General features: G+C 33.8%; 1 protein-coding gene across 14 annotated transcripts in view; it reads right to left on the bottom strand.

Moving 5' to 3' along the window:
* Positions 1 to 18,510, bottom strand: part of BCL2L11 (BCL2 like 11) — a 53,193-nt gene that overhangs the window by 7,437 nt on the left and 27,246 nt on the right. For 12 of the 14 annotated variants that reach the window (XM_007476575.3, XM_056813769.1, XM_056813774.1 and 9 more), the window contains one exon: positions 14,831 to 14,943. In XM_007476575.3, coding sequence (XP_007476637.1) covers positions 14,831 to 14,943 — 113 coding nt within the window. Of the gene's footprint in view, positions 1 to 6,171; positions 7,821 to 14,830; positions 14,944 to 18,510 lie in introns of those variants that run through there. The other 2 variants (XM_056813772.1, XM_056813771.1) reach the window with 1 other exon arrangement.

The following is an 18,510-nucleotide window of genomic DNA, read 5'->3' as shown; positions in this document are numbered from 1 at the left end:
CTAAGACTATTAATTTTTTCCAGGGAATTTTCTCTCTTTCTTTGATGTACTAAGTTACATAAACGAACCTAAAAGCCAAGGTTTACTCTTCTCCTGAAAAGTGGAGACAAGAAAAGAGTATAAATACATTTTTATGAGAGAGAAACAAAGATAAATATGTAATTTGGTAGGTACTTGGAAGAGTTTCATATCCACAAGCAGTTTTAGAACTCTCACTCTATCCCCAAAAGAAAAATAAATTAGAATAAAGCAAAATAAAATGCAAATAAAAGTAGGAATGAGCAAAAATACTGAGTTATCAGATAGTCACTGTCACCTGATGTATGACTGAAGTGGTGCTAAAATTATTAGACTTTTACAGGTGGATCAAGTTATTTTTCCCTTATCATTTTAGCCCTCCATCCTTTAAACTTAAAAAAAAAAAATCACCTATTCCACTGGACTTTGCTAGCTTTCCTCTGCAATCCAAATTAGTGGTTTTCTAGACTAGTAGAAGAAAAATTATACTATATGATTTTAATGAGTGAATAAGCAACATTAATAACACAACATAGCCAATCAGAAAGGCACCCCTAAATCCTCCTTCCAGACCAGACTCAACAACCATCGTCCAAGGAAGCAATCCCTATGGAACTGAGGCTGGGCAACTGTTTTTCAGAGTACTGCAGCTCCTGCTTCCTTAGTACCCACAGTTACTGAAGACTAAATTCTTGCACTAAGTCTTTGCCACCATCAGATGATTTAACATCAGAAAGGGATATGATTATCAGCAGAAATAACAGTAAATATGAATTACCATCTGCTTCACTGTGGCCCTGTAAGGGCAATAGGATATTTTCCATTCAACTTGCAAATGAAAACTATGTGTTGTTGCTCTCAGTAAAAGGTGAGCTCCTTGAGAGCAAGGGCTGTCTTGTTTTCTTATTGTATCCCTAGCACTCAGCATAGTGCACTTACTAAGCATTTAATAAATGGCTGGCTCATTCATTTCTCCTGCTTCCTCATCCATTTAATGCCAATAATGCTTATTTGCTCCCAGTATTCCCCTTAAGAGTACAGCTATATCTCTCCCCATATAGTTTTCTCAACTTCTTTGTAATAAACTCAGGGCTAAGCAAATACCTTAAATTTAGAAGGACCTAAATAAATGTTTCTGAATTATCTGACTTGGTGGTAACAAATTATTCTCTGGGGTACCCCTTCAATTATTTAGAAAAGTAATAATAGCCAACCTCATTGAAGGGAACTCCATGGGAGCTTGATGATTACAGAGTAAGAACTGACAGAGACCCTTAAGGTCATTTAGGGACAACCCCCTTATTTTAAAAAGGAGGAACTGAGGCTTCAGAAAGATAAAAGTGACTTGTCCAAGGTGACAGAAATAGTAAATAGCAGAATCAAAATTCAAACCCAAATCCAGTATTTTCTCACTGTAATTTTGTTGCCTCTCTAAGAGACTAATAAAACCATGCCCACTTCAGATCAATGTGCTTTTTATAGCAGTAATTTAGGGACTTTTTACATAATTAAGTCAGCTGAGGGAATATCAATGAGGTTGATCTGAGCAGATATTTGCCAAGTGGAGAAAAGACCAAGAGGTTAAATCACTACTCCAAGTTAAAAGTTTTACATATTATTCTAATGAAATAATCTGTCCACTGAAATTGTTTTGCTATGGAAGCTAACTGCCCTAAAAAGCTTTTAGACCAATACTTTATAACAAATACTGGGTAATAGCTTGATTAACTTAATTACAATTAAAGCTGGCACTGTTTCAGCTTACTGGAGCAGGCTACCAAATTGCATCAAAGAAAAGCATGAAAATCCAAATTCTAAATGCCACCAAGTTTCCATTTTGTGTCTCTCTGAAGAAATAAAGCATTACTTTCTGAAAAGGATTTACGAAGTGGGAAATTCCTTAAGGGATCTGGCTGCTTAAAAACTAGAAATGCATCTCTTTATAAACTCACAGGTGACTTCCCACTCCCTTTACCCCTCCTTAACCACCGTTTTTGTTGTGTAATGAAACTCCTCAGAAAAGGGTTAACTGGCTTCTGTTATATTTACTTGGAACTTGTACCTGGAAGACAGCCATCAATAAATAGTAGTGGTAAGAAAGATTTGTTGGGTGTAAAGCAGGAACATGGAAATCATAAATAAGAGGTCTAAAGGAGAATTGAAACTGTTCTCCAGCTATAACTGCTCCTTAATCACTGCCAATGTGATACCAATATTAAAACCTTACTAATGTTATAATTGTTCCAAAAAACCTACTACAGTAGGTAGTGCTAAAAATCAATTGGCTCTAGCACAGGACATTTTTGGGCAAAGTTAATTCTAACATTCCCCATTCCAAATTTCATTTTAAAGTTTAGTTTAGTTTTGTTACTGACATGAGGCCAGTCAATCAAGTACCAGGAATTTAACTACACTTTTATGTCCAAATAACCAAATCAAAACAATGTTCTAAAGCTCAATAAAGGGAAGTTAGGTGCTTAGGCAATAAACAGGCTTTGACACACCAAGCTCTGCGCTTTACAAACCAGTTATGATAACAAGGAGTCTCACAGCATACAATTATGGATTTTGCACAGCTTTAATAAACTTTTCTCTCAAAGCAATCACAGAACTGTTAAGATCTGGGAATTCATTCCTCAGAACTAAGTGAACATATAATTCTGAACAAATGCTTACAAAAATTAGATTAATATGACATGGTAGAAACTAAAGGTACAGAAATTTTAGATTCTCAAAGGAACTTATTTTCATGATAAAATTCGGATAGTAACCAAACTTATAAGGGAAAAGATTAAATATAATCATCAAATGAATTAAAAGATCTAAAGCTCTAATCCTGTGATCTTTTGAGCCTCAGTTTCTCTATAATACTTCTATTACCTCTCAGAATTATAGAATCTAAGAGTTGGAAGAGAACTTCAGAGACCATTTATTCCAATTTGTTCATAAAGAAGAACCCTTCACAAGTGGCTAATTAGCTTCTGTGTGAAAGCCTCCAATAAATAAGAAACTCCTAAGGAAACTCATTCCCTAAAATAGTTAAAGACAGCTTTTATTCATTCCTACTTGTCTTCTTTGCTGTTAGCTAACTATTTATAAGATATGACTTCAAGGTCCTTCCCCATCCAGAATGGTCATCTTCCTTTGGATGCTCTGCAATTCATCAACATGCTTCCTAAAGTAATAGATGTAAAATTCGGGTAGAATGCAAAACCCCATCACCTTCCTAGCTCTGTATACCGTGATTCCTCTAACACAACTTAAGAACATATCAGATTGATTAGATTTGGCCTCGTGTTCTAGGGAGTTGAGAACTTTTTGAATCTTGATTTTGTTATTCAACATGTTAAGATACTCCTTCAACCCTTATATTGTAAATAGTAACTCAATAAAACATAACCTCTATGTTTCTACCCAAGTTAATGATAAAACTGTTTAACAGTATCATGAAATGTTTCGAAAAAGCCATAGTGGCTCTGTGATCTCTGGTCTTTTTGATAACTGTTTAAGATTATGTTCTAGAAATTTGACAAAACTTGAAGTCAAAACTCTTTTAGTATCCCTTTTCCAGCACTGTTTTGCACTCTCCAGGCTTTCAAAGACAGTCAACAATGGGGTAGCAATAGTTCTATTTTTTTTTTTAAACCTTTACCTTCTCTCTTAGAATCAATACTAAGAGCAGTAAGAGTTTGGCAGGTGGGGTTTAAGTGACTTGTCCAGCATCACACAGCTAGGAAGATTCTGTGGCCAAACTCAAACCCAAGTCCTTCTGACTTCAGCCCTGATACTTTATTCATTGTGCTACCTAGCTGCATATATCCTGGCCAGTCAACTTATCCTTTTGTGATTTGGCCCAACTTTCTTAGCATCCTCATCATCTACTTCTGGATATACTCCAGCTTATCTATGTGCTTTCAAAAACACCCAGTTTGAGGTCCTAACTCTAATTGTATTCTCCTTGAGCAATACAGGAATTGTCATTTCCTCTGCTCTGTAAATGGCATCTTCTATAATTTAGAATTGCATTAGGCTTTTTTTTAGGGGGGGGGGTCATGTACTCTCTTTGGCTCCTCCTATTTCCTCTTTCTCCAGCTTTAGTAAGGATACCTAGGGATAATTTAAAAGATCCCCTAAAACTTAAATTCTTCTGAGAGGTTTGACTACACAAAGTTATGGCAAATCAATTCTAACTCACCTCTATAGAATAAATGCTCTTCACAAGATGGGATGAACTTTGATAATGTTACCTATTTGATAATATTATTCTCCAAAAGAATCAGCAATAATTCCCTATGGGATGAATGGTTTTAAAAAATAAATGCTTCCCCAAGAAATGATTAGATATTTGTATGTAGAGAACTATACTATGCCATGAATGAGAAAAATTTTAGCTAAAACCCAGTTCTTCCCTTATATAACTTACTCTATTATGTGATAAGGTAAAAAGCCAGATAACGATACTTCAGTAATGTCTGATTTTTATCAGTATTGAGTCAGAGCATCCTCTGGCATATACAGCAACAGTACTGCAGATCTTTTGAGCGTCTATGATTGTATATCTGGCTTATTAGCTGTTCTTCATAACCAATCATCGCCTTCATCGCCTACATGTTGGGGCGAAGTACATTGGGATGCCTTTCTTGATCTCCCCTAGTTATTAATGCCTTTTACCTCCTACAAAATTTCTATCCATACTTTAATATTTACTGATTTGTAAACTTTGCACATTATAAGTGCTTAATAAATGTTTGCTGAACTAATTAAATTAGTCTGAGATGTAGTCTATCTGGATCATGTGACTTAAAAAATCAAGTGCAGAAAGGAAGGAATCCAGGACAAGTAGAAAGTTAAGAGAACCACTTTGTTCTGTGTGCTTTCCAGTCCATTTGCACTAGAGCAGGCACTAGACTTGTGATTTTGTGAGAATTGGAAACTTCCTCTACCAAAGCAAAGTTGGTACTTAACTCCACAACTTTTAATCAAAGAATTGCCTAGAGTACTAAAGTGTTAAGTGACCAGCCCAGGTTCACACAGCCAATGATATGGCAAGGGTTCAAGTCTTCAACTTGTCTTGGTTCTGAATCCAGCTATCCAAAACTCTGTAATACTCATCTGTTCTCCTTGACAGAGAAAACATAAGCAAAATAAAATGGGGTAAGGAGATCTACCTTTTGTCATCTGTTACCAATGGTCCTTTCATACTTAGTAACAGTTTTATATGCTTTCTTTAACCTCCTTTCCCATCAATATAGTTTAAAAATGAATACTTTGTTGTGGTCTTAAGCATGCATTCCAAATAAGCTTTGGCTTATCCTGAGTTTTGACATTTCTGATACTATTTTTGAGTTCTGTGTCATGACTTTCTATTCCTGTTATCTGCTCTTGCTTGTATCTTCTATATGAGTCTAGAAAACCTAAATTAAACATTGGGCTTTTTAGACAACTTCTCCTTTTCCTCATCAGAATTGTCTCCAGAATCTCATTCTTTCCATACCTCTGGAGTGACTTCCCTGTAGAATTTTAAGCTGAACTTTCCTATCTTTTTTTTTCTAAGCTCTTTGAAATAGTTACCAAAGTCTACAGTGAATTTCAAGCACATTTCAGCTTTCTTTTGTTTCTCTACCACAAAATCTAAAATGTAATAATAGTTTTTAAAATGTAGTAATAGTTTTTTAAAGATTCTTATTCCTACTCTAAAAATCTAACTTTCTTGGTAAGGAGAATCACATCCCTTATAGGTTCTTGTTTCTGAAGGAATAAGTAAGTAACCTCCTAATTGGTCTTCCTCATTCCAATCTTCCTCCTTTCTAATCCATTCTTCGGAAACATAGTTGCCAAAATCATCTTCCTAAAAGCATAGGTCTACTATATCCTTGCTCAAAAATGTTCCCTGGTTCCTGAAGAATCCTTCGACACTAAAATTTAGTGAAACAACAACACTCAATAATTTAGCTCTAGCCTAATTTCCAGACCTACTTCATATGATCTTCCTTCATTGAACACTATATTAAGGCTATTTAATCAAACTGTTCTTCTTCTAAAATCAATAGTCTTTCTTTTGCCTCCCTGCCTTTTCACAGGTTATGGCCCTGTGCATAAAATATCCCCAAGTCATTTTCTTCAAGGCTCAACCCTTAACCCCACACCCACCCTCCCAATAAGCCTTTGATGTCCAGGTCTGTCAGATCAAGGTCTCCACAGAAGGAATCCTCCCATTATCCTGGAAAGAGATGACTTTTGGCCTCAGCTGAGTGATTTCTATCCCATCTAGGGGCTTTAGCAATGCACAGGAACACAATATATACGGGCTCAATGGATCATGCAGGCAAGTCAAAAAATCATTAGCAATCAATGGGCATTAAGTGTCTAGTATGTGCTAGACAGGTACTATGGTCAGCAAATGCAAAAAGAGGTGGTGCCAGTCCCTGCCCTCAAGAGGTTTTAGTATCTGTCTGGTGGAGGCAATCTGTACTGGCATTAGCATATGAAAATGTTAATAAAAAAGATATGTTAGAAAAGTCCTCACACAGAAGATGGTACGGAAGCAGAGCTGGGAAGAAAAGGAGGGTTTCTGAGAGTATGCCGATTAGGAAGATATTCCAGACCTTGGGTGGGTGGGGAATCAATGAAAAGGGTATGTTGGACCTGGAATAAGTAAAAACCTAAGTTCAAAACCAGCTATAGACACTTATTAGCTATATGACCCTGAGAAAGTCACTTAACATCTGTCTGCCTGTTTTCACTTCTGTAAAATGGGGGTGGTAATAGCACCTCCTCACAGGATTGCAGGAGAATCAGATTATTTGTAAAGCAGTAGGCACTATAAATGTGTTACCTGTCCTGTATATTCCCCAAGTAATGGAGGCTGGAAATTAGTACAGTGTCTGATGCACAGAAGGAAGGTCAATTTGATTGGATCAGAGACATATGGAAGGGAATAATTTGCTATTGCACATTATTGATTTATTAAGCCTAAGTGGTAGGTTGAAAAAAAGTTGAAAAGGGCTTTAAATGCCAAAGTATGTTTGTATGTATTTGACCTTAGATGCAATATGGAACCAGCCACTAGTTTCTTAAATAGGTATAACAAGTCAGGCTAATGCTTTAAAGAAAATCAGTTTGGCAGCTACTAGAAGCAGAAGAAAGATGAGGCAGGGAGACTGCTGAAGAGGCTATTGCAGTCATTTGAGGAAAGATGGAGAGCCAGAACCATGTTAGTGGCTTTATGGGCAAAGGCTAGATGCGAGACGTATTATAGAGGTAGAAAGGGCAAGATTTGGCAGCTGAGGATGTATGGATCACTTAAGTGCCCTACCAGTAAAACATAGTGCCTTCATGCTAGGTTTGTGCTGTTTTCCAAACTCATCCATTTGTTATTTTAGTTCAAAGCAATGATGCACATTTTTAATATTTATTCTTATAACTAATGGCTTTTCATAGGAGAGGACTACAATTACCTATGTACCAATGCCTTTTACACCATGTATAAGACACTTCAACACAATCTATTCCCTGGTCCTTCTCCAACCCTCTTCTCTCCACCCCATGCTCTGGATAGGTGACCATAATTTGTCACAGGCTGAATTATTTTATCCTAAATTGTGCGTAGGGTGTTGGGTTTTTGAGGCTAAATTTGTATTGGGCATCTTGCCAGGAACTCAGGATATCTTGCTGTGTTCCCAATGACATTTTGTAGCTAGAACAATTAGCCTAGCACTCTCTTGGTTTAAGGACACCAGAAGAACATCCAGCTTACTTGTTTCCGCAATTCCCTGGTGGAAGCCTCAAGAGGATACCATTACCTAAAAAAAATTCCAAAATGAAGACCAAGCTTGACAGAAGTTCAAGAGCAAGAATCAGTTTCAGAATCAAGAATGTTTAGTCAATTACTTCAATAACTTGTTGATCTAAATCATTTTCTATTTATCAAGCTGTCAAGGAAATATATAAATTAATAGTAAATTTGATTGAAAATAATTTGGGAGTGCTTATTTATTAAAGAGACTACATTGACCTCAAAGAGTGGCATAAATATTAATAATTATGAAGCTAAAGATTCAAATCCTTGTAGGCTACTTAAAGTAAAAATATTTCTAACCTAGAATTGGTCTTTAAGAAATTATATCTTTAAGAAATTTCTCTGAGGTAAATGTTCCAATTTCAGTTTAGAAGTATTTAAACTAGAATTGGAACATCTACCACAGAAAAATTTCTTAAAAGCCAGTTTTCAAGTTATAAAAGTCAAATCCCTCCTGTGGAATTTCACTTCATAGTAAGACTCATACAGGCTGAGACAGGTCTGTAGGGACTTTAAATTCAGAGAACAGCTAGAAAGACTGCTCTTGAGCATCAAATCCAATGGCCACCATTTCCCTGCCTGGGAAGGCACTACCACTACAAAAAAAGAGGAGAAAATAGTACCACCTGCGGGAAAACTTGTCTTGTTTAGGAAACAAATACCCTATTTGAATTCAATTAATCAGAGGTGGATAATCCAGGCACAGGGTTCTTCTCCTGGTCTTTAGGCCATTTCTCGGCTCACTAGAACTTCTAATGTAAAAAAAGGATGTAAAAGAAAATTTGAATCAGCTGAGTAACCGCTCTGGCTATAGGGTTTGTTAAGTGAGGAGTTCCAAACTAGAGGCCAGTATGAGGTTTGAGGATTACTAATAAGACTGCTATCTCTACCCCCAATAGCTATATCCTGTTGCTTTTGTGGTTTACTTTTCTGTGAGGCAGCACAATGTAAATAATGAAAAGAGCAATGAACTGAAGACCTGGATTCAAGTTTCAGCAGTTATTCTAGCCCTGATACCTAAGGCAATTAAATCACTGAGCCTTAGTTTCCTCCTCTCTAAAACAGGAATAGTATTTGTAGAACCTGCTTCATGGGAGGTAAATGGATCAAATGAAATAAGAATGAAAAATATTTTGTAACCAAAAGGTACCATATAAATATATCAAACCCCATTGAAATACAATAACCCTATGTTTCACAGCAGTTTTTGAGCTAGGAAGAATCTTCTAGATTAGTCTAACCCTCTTGACAAATCAGGAAATGGAGCCCTAAAGAGTATAAGTGACTTGTACATGGTCATCTGGCATTATTATATTTTGAAGCCTTTAAAAATTCCCATATCAAGGACTTATTTACTACTGACATTTTTCAGAAGTCTTTGATGCATTTATCAGTTGAAAACAACCTCTCTATTAACTTCCACATGGTGGCAATGAAATTCTGTTGTGGAAACATTTTTTGGCATTAAAAATTTAATTACCATGTATTATCCATTTGGGGACTGTACATTAATAAGATATCCATTCAACTCTTAATTGTATTATCAAGCAATAGTTAGATTTAAGGAACTTTATAGTGTTGTCACATGCCTAAATACCATACTATGAAGGATATTACTGTAACACACAGACCACAGTTAGCTTTTTAAATTATTTCAAGTAATCCTACTGCCATTTATGAGATCATTTAAAGGGCAGTTAAAATAGTCATGATACAACAATGATGGACAAAAAATAAATACAAACCAAGTGCCTAGTAAAGAAAGGTGAATATTAAAAAGGATAAAAGGGCCCCCTGCCTCATGGAACTCATAAATGACATTTCTAATCCAAAACCAAATTAACAGTTTGAGTACCATTAGTTTGCATATTAAAGTATACTTTGCTTTATTAAAGAAAAGCTATATTCCTGAAAACTACATGTAAGTGAAATGTACATAAACTTCCTAATTCACCAGGCAAGTTTCACTATTTGAAGAAATCCTGTGACATTGTGCTTTGCTTTAATTTCCTCTCTCAGGAAAAACTGGATGACATTTAGTCTAAAGGCAAGAACCCACTCTTCAGAAAAACTTCAAACTCAGATAAATGCTCACTGAAAATGTAGTGGAAATTAACTACAACCCCAAAGTTCTTTGTTCTGGGGTTCAGTTAGCTGGATTAATGATGCTTTAAGAAAATTTTGATTTTGTATGGGAGAGAATGCTAAGCCTCATCTCAGATATAAACTTATTTCCTCCTTAAGAAATAAAACTAAAAAAATGACTAAAACAGATTGTCAATCAAGTATGTGCACTTATGTCTCTGAAATGATTACAGATTTGAATGTGCCTATGGACATATGTCTGGATGAGTAACACTGCAGGTGTACCACCTGCACTAGGTCTGAACTGAGAATTCACATTTGGTTTGAATAAACACAGCTGCATTTAGCTGAGTGCCCAATCAGCCATTTAAACACACATCAGTGCACAAATCTGGTCCCACATTTGGGTATACCCAGAGGTAGCATATGTTAAGAGAATCAAACATATAAGAGGTAAAACTTAAGTTTTAGATTATGCACACATTTATACTATTACTAATCATTTCATTTAAGAATATACTAGACAAATTCTGAAAGACTTCAGTTACAGTCCAAGAAGTCAAGACATGCTATTCCAAGAGTGGTAGAGCAAAAGAAAGCGTGCTGGACATGGGCTCAGGCCCTGGTCTTTGATTTATTATTATCTGTACAACCTTGTCCCTTAGCCCCACAAGAAGTCCCCCCCCCCCCAATAAATTATGAATTCTTGTCAATGCCACTTCTACATTTAATGGGTATCTCATCTTTTTTTCAACTCAGGGGGGCACAACACCACTTTAATATTGGTCTTTATTCTCTCTCTCTCTCCTGAACTTCCTTAATAATCTCCCAGCTGTTCTTCCTGAATCTTGCCTCTCTCCTGATTTTATCCACAAGTAGCAGTCACTGATCTCTGATGTAAAAATTAAATTTAGTCTCTAGTAATAGAATATTATATTTTATAAGGTTTATTAAGGATTATTAGAAATCAAGGAATAAAGAAAATACAAACAAGAAAACCACGTGCCTAGGGCTGATTAGCCCATTCAAAACCTTACTCACTACACATCCTTGCAAATGGAAGAGTAGAGAGGCCACTTGTGAGGCAGAGAGCCCGTTAAAATACTCATTGTGATCTCACCCAGGTGGAGACTCAGGTGAGATTATAGGGAATTCTGGGAAATACCAAGGACTTCTAGGGATTGGAAGTCTAGGGTTCAAATCTCCATTTTACACTGACAAACCTAAATGCTCCTAAATGACCCAATTAACGGTCTTTTCAAAATCTCAAAAAAGGAGCTTATTCGATTAATATTTAAAAACCTTTAAGACATATCTAAAATTTTATGTTATTATAAGTGGCTATTTTTCATTATTATTAATATCACAAAACATTAAACTTTTTTCTTTATTTCCATTAGAATTTTTTTTTAATTTTAAACATTATTTTATTTGGTCATTTCCTCCATTAGAATTTTTTAAGTCAACATAAAACTAGAATATATGCAATAGAATGATTATATTCTAAATAGTCAAATCAAATATTTATTAAATGCTTACAATTTACTAGACATGGGCAATTCAGAAACAAAAGTGAAATCTTTTTGAGATGGAAGAAAAGGCACTAGGTGTCATGAAGAAGGAAGGAGGAAAGGTGTCACTTAGAAGGTGGCAGTCTCAAAGGAAATTATGGATACTAAGAGATAGAAAACATACATTTCAGATTTGGGGGATAATTACAAAAACAGAGAAGGAATATGGAGTATTTGCTCTTAATGAGAAATAGCAAAGAGGACCAGGTAGCTGGAAAGTAGACTATTATGAAGAGGAATAATCTATAATAAGGCAGTGTTACTCATTTCTGCTTTGTTTGGCTACTGAAATAAACTAGCATGAAAATTTCTGGGAGATGTCTTTGGTATGAAAAAGCCATGTATAACTTAATGAGGTTTAATTGCTTATTAATTATGTTTTATAATAGGTTAATTCTCTTGAAAAGTCATAGAACAAGCAATTTATTACTGAACTACATTTTTCATTTAAATCAAGAAAAGGAGAAAAAACCCACTGGTAAATACATTATTGCATTTTCCACTATTCAATTTTCTGTTGTACCCTGAAGTTTAAACTTCTTACTTTAAAGGCAACATGACTGTAATTCACAAAAACACAAAAAAAGCAGCACCAGGTATCTTATGTAGGAAGAAAAGCTTATGGAACTTGATTCTAGACTTTAATAAGCAATTCAAATTCACATATTGGGAAAAATGCTAATTCACCAGTAAATTCTCCAAGTCCACTTTTCCTTTATGTTTCTGAGACACTAGTGCAATATTAATCTTTTCTATATTTAGTTTAGTCAATTCATCACATCCAGTGAAAGAATAATTAGAAGACTTTAATTTCCAACAGTGCCATTTTGCAGTACCAAGCTCAGTATGTGTCTGTTTCCTTTTCCTAGATTGTCTACAATGGTTTTAATTCACATTTATTTCCACTACTGCAAGACAATTGAAGACTTCAGACTATAATATTCTTTACCTTTTAAAAAGTTCAATTAAACTTAAAAAATGAACTTATTTGGGGGGGAATACAAAATGGTGAACAGCATCTCATCCTCAAAAAGAAAACATAGTCATAATTATTTGTTGGTCCCTTATATACATCATAATTTGAAGATTGTGGATTTTTTCAAGTAATATTGTTCTTTAATCTTACAAATGGGATGAACCTAAAATCTTTATCTATTAAGGGTTTAATCAATAATAATATATAAATTTACTGACCCCCCCCCCACCCCCTTAGAGGTTTATGAGATCACTCATACCACCAAGACATCTTATAATACTATCTCTACCAGGGATACCTACCCTAGTCAGATTGGCCCGAAGACTACCATCAAACCAAAGGTAGAAAATCATCCTAATAACCCTATATATAGGCCCAAAGTCCACTGCAGGACAGACATCAAGTATGATTTGTTGCTTTAGATACCAAATATTGTCTAACAAATATTAGTGCAATTACAAGCATTAATACAAATTATCTTACTCTCTAAACAAGCTAATGATTTCTTTTCCATCACAGGACAGGATCCAACATTTTGGATTTAGTTTAGTAAGTTTTTAAAATATAAACTAGGTAATAGTCACATTATGTTTAGTAGCATGAAGATTCTTTTTACAAAAAGACACAATAATGCATGCATTTAAAAATAGTATTTAGAGAAGAGATTCAGTGGCGAAAAGAGATTAAGAATCAATCTGTACAGTCCCTCAAATAATTAAGTTAGACTTCACATAAACAGGGTCAGAAAATCCATTTTGGAGGAACTCAAAATGGAAGATAAACTGTAAAGGGCAACCTTAAAGTAAAAGAAGGCTTTCTTTATTAGGCTGTAAAAGACCTAAAAGACAATCAAAAGTAATAGGAAAATGTGAATAAAGGAAGAGAAAAACTGAAACTTGAAAACAAAATACCAAGAATATGCAACACCTCTCCTCTATGACAGTTATCTAACAATCAAAAACATTCAAATTTTTTAAATACTATGATTAGGTCCTACTAATTGAAATGATTCATCAGAAAAGCTACTTTGAAAAGATCAATTGCATATTTAAGAAATCCAATTAAGGTCTTAACATAGCAAAGGATAGAAATGACAGAATAATGAAGAAAAGAATTATCTGGATAGTTTTTACAAAGCCTGTGTCAATATTTTTCCTCAAAAAACACTATAGAAAATGCCTGCCTACCTAGTGACTCAAAGTACCATTCATGAGAGAAAATTAGACCAGAAGCCAGGAGATTCCGATTAAAATTTCTGCTCTAACACTAAATAGTCCACCTCACTTTAAGCAAGTCATTTGATCTCTCTAAAGCGCAAGTTTTGGAACTAGATGAACTCTAATCAAAGATCTCTTCCAACTTTATCTATTTGATTCTATAGATCAATAAACAAGTCACTATTATATTCATAACAACATACCACTTATAAATAAAACTTTAAATGACTTATTATTATAAATGAGATCAAAAGATTCAAAGACATGTTAATAGGTTTAATGCACAAAGTTGACAATTTAAAACACCAACATTTTTTAAAAATTAAATTACTGGGGGCAGCTGGGTAGCTCAGTGGATTGAGAGCCAGGCCTAGAGATGAGAGGTCCTAGGTTCAAATCTGGCCTCAGACACTTCCTAGCTGTGTGACCCTGGGCAAGTCACTTAACCCCCATTGCCTAGCCCTTACTGTCTTGGAATCAACATTGATTCCAAGACGGGAGGTAAGAATTTAAAAAACAAATGAAATTCCATATTTTAAGTAAAATCCTGAGTGTTCTCATCAGTTGTGAACACACTATGAAAATTAATACTTCTTAAGTATTAGTCAACATCATAGCAAATCAATAAAATTACTCACCTAGTTTATTTTCAATTAAACAAAAGTAACAGAAGTAATATTTCTAAAAGGTACATAGACTAAAAGTATTATCTTCCATTTTCAAAATTTGGCTGTATAAAAATAATTATACCAATCTAATAGCTAAATAATTTCATATTGCTAAAGTAGCTAAGGTTATTTATTTAAAGCTTTGAAATTTTATTTGTAGTAAGTCGCTCTTCAATTGACTAAGACTATAATAGTTTAAAATCTCTTCATTTTGGCCTTAATTATTTTAAACCTCAAAAGTTATATAATTGTAGCACTAAAACCTTTGGGAAAATTTTTATACACACCACCCCCATCAAATGATAAATTTCTTGAATAATACTTTAAAACCCTTGTTCATAAAACAAAAACATCATCTCTAAATGTATTTAAAACATTCTCTTAATTCATTTAAATTCAGTGATAGAATACATGCATACAAGCAAACAAAGAAATGAAACAGTGTATACTAAGAAACCAGATTGTGAGGCAAAAAGATAAGAGAAAATTTAAGTTACCCTTCTTGGATAATAGGAAGCATTAAATTCATCTCCAATACGGCGCAATTCTTGTGCAATCCAAATTTCTGGCCGCATATCTGCAGGTATTGATTGAGACTGCCTCATGGAAGCTGTCAGAACAAAAAAAAAAAAGAAATTTGACATTTCCTAAAATACAGATTGTTTAAAAAGATATAAAAATAAGAGAATGCTAGCATAAGAGCTTATCTGAGTTAATAATCTAATTTTAATGACCGGAGTTACAGAAAGAAAAATGAATGTGCCACTATTATGTAATATAGGTTTCTATAGAAGGATTATGGGCTATATGTTTTAATGTTTCAAAACTCAAGTTTGAAAAAATATTAGTTTAAAATAATTGTCGCAAGCCTCCCATTTTAGAAAGACCATGACTGTCCAAGACGTGCTACCATTTAGTTAAAACTGAAATATACTATAAAAGTTACTATAATATTAGGAAAGAATTTCCTGAGTGTTTTGAAGTTTCATGTAGATATATTCTTTGGAATAAATGGCTACTCTATTTCAAAGTTCTATGAATAATGATGATGATGATGTAGTAAAAATCCATTTTACTGGCTTCAATAGATTTTATGAACATTTCTTTTCAGTACAGATTTACAACAACACCATTTTGTGTTATTACCTCCATTTTATATCTGAAATATAACTAAAGCTCAGAAATGAGTGACTTGCTCAGACAACTAATTAATAGGGTTGGGACCAGAATTGATAAATCAATTAAATATTCATCTTCACTTAGGAATACAGTTCAAAAACTAAATAGATTAAGTATGAGGGAATTGATATGGATTAAGATAGTATCACTGCTTACATGCTGAAAGCACATATTCTTTGCCAATGCTACTGTGGACTCAATGAAAACAATATAATTTTATGTTTTGTCTACATAATTTAAAGTAGTTGATAAAGCATTCATTCAGACCTACAAAATACCATACACATTGGGTACAAAAGAAAAGTCATTTTTCAAAGGACAGAAAAGAGGGAAGTTAGACCTTTCATTAAGCTGTCACTGACATTTATACCAACTAAATTTATTCATTTGTTAATGAAAACATTAAAAGCTATTTAACAGCCAAAAAATGGGGAAGAACCCAAATGTGATTTGCCAAAATATCCCACTACACAGAAGACATAAGGCCTTTCTCACATAGTATGAATTTTTTTTTAATTACAAAAAAGAGAATAATCTTTTAATATGAGTTTAGGCAAAAAACTCTGGATTCCTGGTTTTCACTGCTTTTGTGTTAGGTATGATCTACAAAACTCACTTATTACCAAAAAAAAAAAGGCAAATTGGGTAATATTAGTTTCCATCATGGCAAAGTGTTCAAATATTAAGAAAAAGTGTTGCCAAGTACAGTAAAAGGATAGTCCAGAATTTCATGTCAGCACTGATTTATATGTTATCTAATTTAGAAATAAAAGACCACTTTGCCTTTCCTTTCAATCCCCTTTATGGAGCATCCAAAATAAATATTTACTGAAAACATAGACTCTGGAGTCAGAGAACCTGGGCTCAAACTCCATCTGATATTTACTACATTACTACATGATACATGATCTCCAGCAAGATGTTTAAACTTGGCTTCAGTTTACTCACCTGTGAAATAAGGGAGTTGAACTAAATGATCCCAGGTCTCTTTCTAGATTCACCTCTATAATCCTATTTTCTAGGAATCATGTTTTGTTTTGTTTTTTAAGCCACAACAAAGATACAAATATAAAAAGATAATATCATTTTAACATCCTATCCAAGGCCTAAAGATATCTAACATTAATAGGCAGAATCCCAAAAAGCCTAATGTACTATTAAATTATTTAGGCTAAAATGCTGGCTATGAATTGTCAGTTTTAATTTTTCAAAAGTTAGGGATTGAAATAGCAAAATTTAAAAATACTATTACATAATTCCAATTTCAAAAAGAACATGATTATCCAAAGTGCATCACCATATAATCATTCTTGAAAATATGAGGAGAAAAAGTAACAATGAGTTAATATATATAAAATGTTTACAAACCTTAGAACTAAATAAATGCTAGTAACTGTAACAAACTCTGGAGGCAAATGAACACATTTTCTCAGAAAGTTTTAACTTTCATGTAGAAAACGGCTTATTTCAAAACTCTCTGAGTAATAATATAATATATTCAAAATCTATTTTATCACGATGTTCAAGATGGTTAAGAATTATGATGACTATAATTAATTCTAATGTTCAAAATATTAAAAATATGCATGATTATTATTAGGTGAACTATAATATTGAAATATTGGTCTAAAATAGCGATGTCATGTTAAAGGTCTAGGAAAGGCTTCTAAAACAGCTCCTTTAGGTAGGGATTGTTTATTTTGTCTTTGCACCTCTAGCATCAAGTAGTGCCAAAAACCTAACAGGTACTTAATGAATGCTTACTGATTTAAGTTGATTCATAGAGGATGTGGGTAAGAATTATACAGGGTAAGGATGCCTGAAAAAGTTGTAATCTGCGCAAGTGGATAGAGCATCAATAATGAGATAAAAAAATACAATAAAATGTAAAGATTAAAGATAAACCAAAATAAAGCCATCCAAATATATTTGCAGAAAATGTTTTTAAAAAGAATAAAAAACTCCTTAAACAATTTAGGCATAATTTAAAGGAAATATCATCTGGGTTCTGCTAAATTCAAGTAAATTAAAAGTCACTTCATTATCATAAACTATAGCTAATGATATTAAATTTAATTTACAAATATCAATTATCTCTAAAAAAGATACCTGATAAGAGCTTCATAACAGAAATATAAACCAAATGACCTGACAAGCTGACCTCCTTTCAATATAGCTAATTAATATTGTTCTTTCTGAAATTCTAATGTCAACCAAGAACTGGTTCTTCCATGTTATGTGTTATCCCTATATCAACACTTACTTTGCCTATTAAAAAAAAGTCTTTCCAAATGATCATCCTAGTGTAAACATCAACAACATGAAAAAAGTTTTTGACCAAAGACACACGTAAAACCTAGTGGAATTGTGAGTTGGTTATGGGAAAGGGTAGGGGGAGAGGAGGGAAAGAATATACTTCTTGTAACCAAAGAATAATGTTCTAAATTGACCGATTAAATAAAACCTAAAAAAAAAAAAGTCTAGAGGTGTACTAAAGTACACTAACAAAATTAGTAAAATAGAGGTTTGATAGCAAAACTTGTGGGCTGGTTTCACAAAATGTTTCTTTTTTAAGACTACTTTTTCTTTAAAAAAAAAAATTAATCTTGTCCTTGTTCCCATTCTCACCAGCAAATAAAGCCCTCAATATTCAGTTGCATAGACTAATTAAACAAACTCCCACAGTAGCCATGCCTGAAAATGCAGTCTGTCTCTGCATTTTAAGTATGACCCCCTGGGTCAAACTCCTTTGGAGTTGTGACTTATCAAAGCTTTAATAAAAGCTTTTAAGTCTGTCAAAGTTTTTTTTTTTTTTTTCCTATAATTGTTCTACTAAGTTCTGCTTACTGTGTTCTGCATCAGTTCATGGAAACCTTCCAGTTTCCTCTGAAACTGTCCATTTCATAATTTTTAATGATATAATAGCATGCTATTACATTCAGATGCTATAATTTGTTTAGCTACTACCCAATTGCTTATCCCCTTAGTATTCAATTAT

The sequence above is a fragment of the Monodelphis domestica genome, chromosome 1 (assembly GCF_027887165.1).
Source record: "Monodelphis domestica isolate mMonDom1 chromosome 1, mMonDom1.pri, whole genome shotgun sequence".
Lineage (NCBI taxonomy): Eukaryota > Metazoa > Chordata > Mammalia > Didelphimorphia > Didelphidae > Monodelphis > Monodelphis domestica.
Note: the sequence above shows the minus strand (reverse complement) of the source record. Positions and strands in the feature narration are given on the sequence as shown.